Genomic DNA, 2,378 nt, shown 5'->3' on the forward strand with positions numbered 1-2,378 from the left:
CCCTCTCTTCTCTCTCTCTCTGTCTCTCTTTTCCCCTCTTTCTGTGTTTTTATAGACAGATTTTGAAAAGGACGTTGACCTGGCGTGTCAGACAGGTGAGGGCTCTGCCCGGGGAGGGCTCGGCGCGGCGGGGCCGTGCCGGGCGCGACGCCGCTCACCCGCTCCCTGCCCGCAGTGCTCTTCAAGGAGGTGAACACCTGCAACCCCGCCACCATCACGGGCACCTTGTCCCGCATCTCCCTGGATGGGGACGAAGATCCCAAGCTCAACACCAGCTCCGAGGGCGGCCTGGGCTTCTCCAGCCTGCCCGGGAACATCCCGCCCGCCAGCATCCTGGTCCAGGTGCCCAAGATGACGCCCAACGTGGTGGCGGGCTTGAACGAGCTCGGCGAGCCGCCGGCCCAGAGCGTCGGCCTGGAGGCGCCGGGCCCCGTGTACCTGTGCACGGACAGCAGCCTGCGGCCCGTGGAGTACGGCTGGCTGCGGGCCCAGGAGCCGCCGCTGGAGAGCGACTACATGGTGCTGCCGCGGCGCACCGCCAGCCTCAAGCCCTTCCCGCGGGAGGAAGGCAAGCTCAGCGCCGGCRCCGAGGACGGGCCGGGCGGCGGGAAGGGGCGCCCCGGCGCCGAGGGGGACGCCTACCCCAGCTTCGTCTCGGTGGACCACATCAACGTGAACTTGAACCAGCCCTACGGGACGCTGAAGCATCCCTACGGCCTCCAGTTCAAGCAGCATCCCACCGTGCGGCAGATCCTGGCCTCGGAGCTCTCGGAGCGCAGCCGCACCATGCCGCGCACCGTGCCCGGCTCGGCGATGAAAGCGGGGTCTCTGGAGGTGAGCGCGGGCACCCGGGGACGTGCACGGGAGGGGAAACGCCTGGGAGAGGAGGCCCAGGGTGCGGAGAGCATGCACGAGCGCGCACGAGCGTGCTGCCCCCTTCCTGTGCTCGCCTTGTCCTTCGCCTGGGGCTCGCTCTGCTCCCTGGGTGGAGAAGCTGGCACGTCCCCCCGCCCCGGCCGCGAGCCCCGTGCCGCCGGCCGGGCTCCGYGGCGCAGCCCAGCGCCCTCCCTCGCCTTCCCGCCTGCCCGGTGTGTAAGGACCTCTCCGTTTTGTTGTCCGTCTCCTCCCTGCCTCGTCCCTGCTCCGGGCCCTGTGCGTCCCCCGCCAGAGGAAGAGGTTGCGATACTCTGATCTGGATTTCGAGGTAAGCTCTGCCACGCGGTCGGGATTACTGGCAGCGCCGCGGCGGGACGGGCACTGGCTGCCTGTCCCTCGCCCTGCCGGGGCGGCGCCGGGGTCCCCGGCCCCGCGAGCCGGCCGCGGGCGCAGCGGGCGCGAAGCACCTTTTCCTTGGTTACCTCTCCCCCAGCCCCGGGTGGATTTGAGCAAACCAAGCTCCGAGGAGTTTGATACCAGGCAATAAAGAGCATTAGCTCTTGATTAAAACGCCAGCGTGGAGCGGGAGGGTTTTAGCTGGCTTTACGGGAGGAGCTGATGCTCGCGGGCAGGCTGGGTCYGGCGGGGCTCGGCTGGCGAGAAGGGGCTCAGCATGATATCTAAGCCCGTGTGTTGACCGGCGTGCCGCTGCGGGGCAGAGGCCCTGGGGCCCCCCGCTTTGGGGGTGCCCCAGAGGGGTGGCGAGCGAGGGGGGGGCCGGGGCGTGGGGCTGTGCCGGCGGCAGGCACCCACCGCCGCCGCGGGGCCCCTCTCGCCCGGCAGAAGGTGATGCACACGCGGAAGCGCCACTCCGAGCTCTACCACGAGCTGAACCAGAAGTTTCACACGCTGGACCGGTACCGGGCGCCRGCCACCGGCACCTCCAAGGTGAGGGCCCCGGTGCTGCGTCTCGCCCCGCGGCAAGCGCTGCTCCCCCCGCCGCTCTGCACCCCCCTGCCCCGGGGACCGGCCGGGGCGTTGCGGGCGGACGCAGCACCCCGGGGAGGTGCAGGGCTGTGGGGCGAGCGCTGAGCGGGGCTGTGTCTCCTCCGCAGCGAGAGAAGCGGTGGAGCGTCTCCTCGGGCGGCGGGGAGAAGAGCACGGCCACCGTGAGTGCCTGGGGGCCCGGGCGGTGATGCGCTCCATCCTGCACGGGCCCGGGGGGTCCAGAGCACCCCAGGATGGGCCGGAGGAGGAGGGTGGCTCCCCCCGCCCCGGGTCTGGGTGCTGGGTGCTGGATGCCCTGCGTGCACCCAGCGGCAGAGAGGGTTCCAGCACCCTGTTTCGCCCCGCAGGACGCGGCCAGCCCCGAGGAGCCGCGGCCGCCGCCGGCAGCGCCGCCGCCGCCGAAGCCCTGGAGCACGTTCAAGGCGATGACGCTGGGCTCGCTGCCCAGCGCCCAGCGGGACCGGCTGGAGCTGCGCCGCGCCGACTGGGAGAGC

At 71.4% G+C, this 2,378-nt stretch overlaps 1 protein-coding gene across 1 annotated transcript in view; it reads left to right on the top strand.

Moving 5' to 3' along the window:
- LOC146585656 (adhesion G protein-coupled receptor B2-like) overlaps positions 1-2,378 on the top strand; it is a 14,688-nt gene that overhangs the window by 10,251 nt on the left and 2,059 nt on the right. The window contains exons 12-17 of the mRNA XM_085322536.1: positions 60-95; positions 176-834; positions 1,169-1,204; positions 1,720-1,824; positions 1,992-2,045; positions 2,232-2,376. Of these exons, the coding sequence (XP_085178662.1) occupies positions 60-95; positions 176-834; positions 1,169-1,204; positions 1,720-1,824; positions 1,992-2,045; positions 2,232-2,376 (1,035 nt within the window). The remainder of the gene's footprint in view (positions 1-59; positions 96-175; positions 835-1,168; positions 1,205-1,719; positions 1,825-1,991; positions 2,046-2,231; positions 2,377-2,378) is intronic.

Source organism: Rhea americana, unplaced genomic scaffold (genome assembly GCF_003343005.1).
Source record: "Rhea americana isolate MKP2758 unplaced genomic scaffold, rheAme1 scaffold_786, whole genome shotgun sequence".
NCBI classification, from domain to species: domain Eukaryota; kingdom Metazoa; phylum Chordata; class Aves; order Rheiformes; family Rheidae; genus Rhea; species Rhea americana.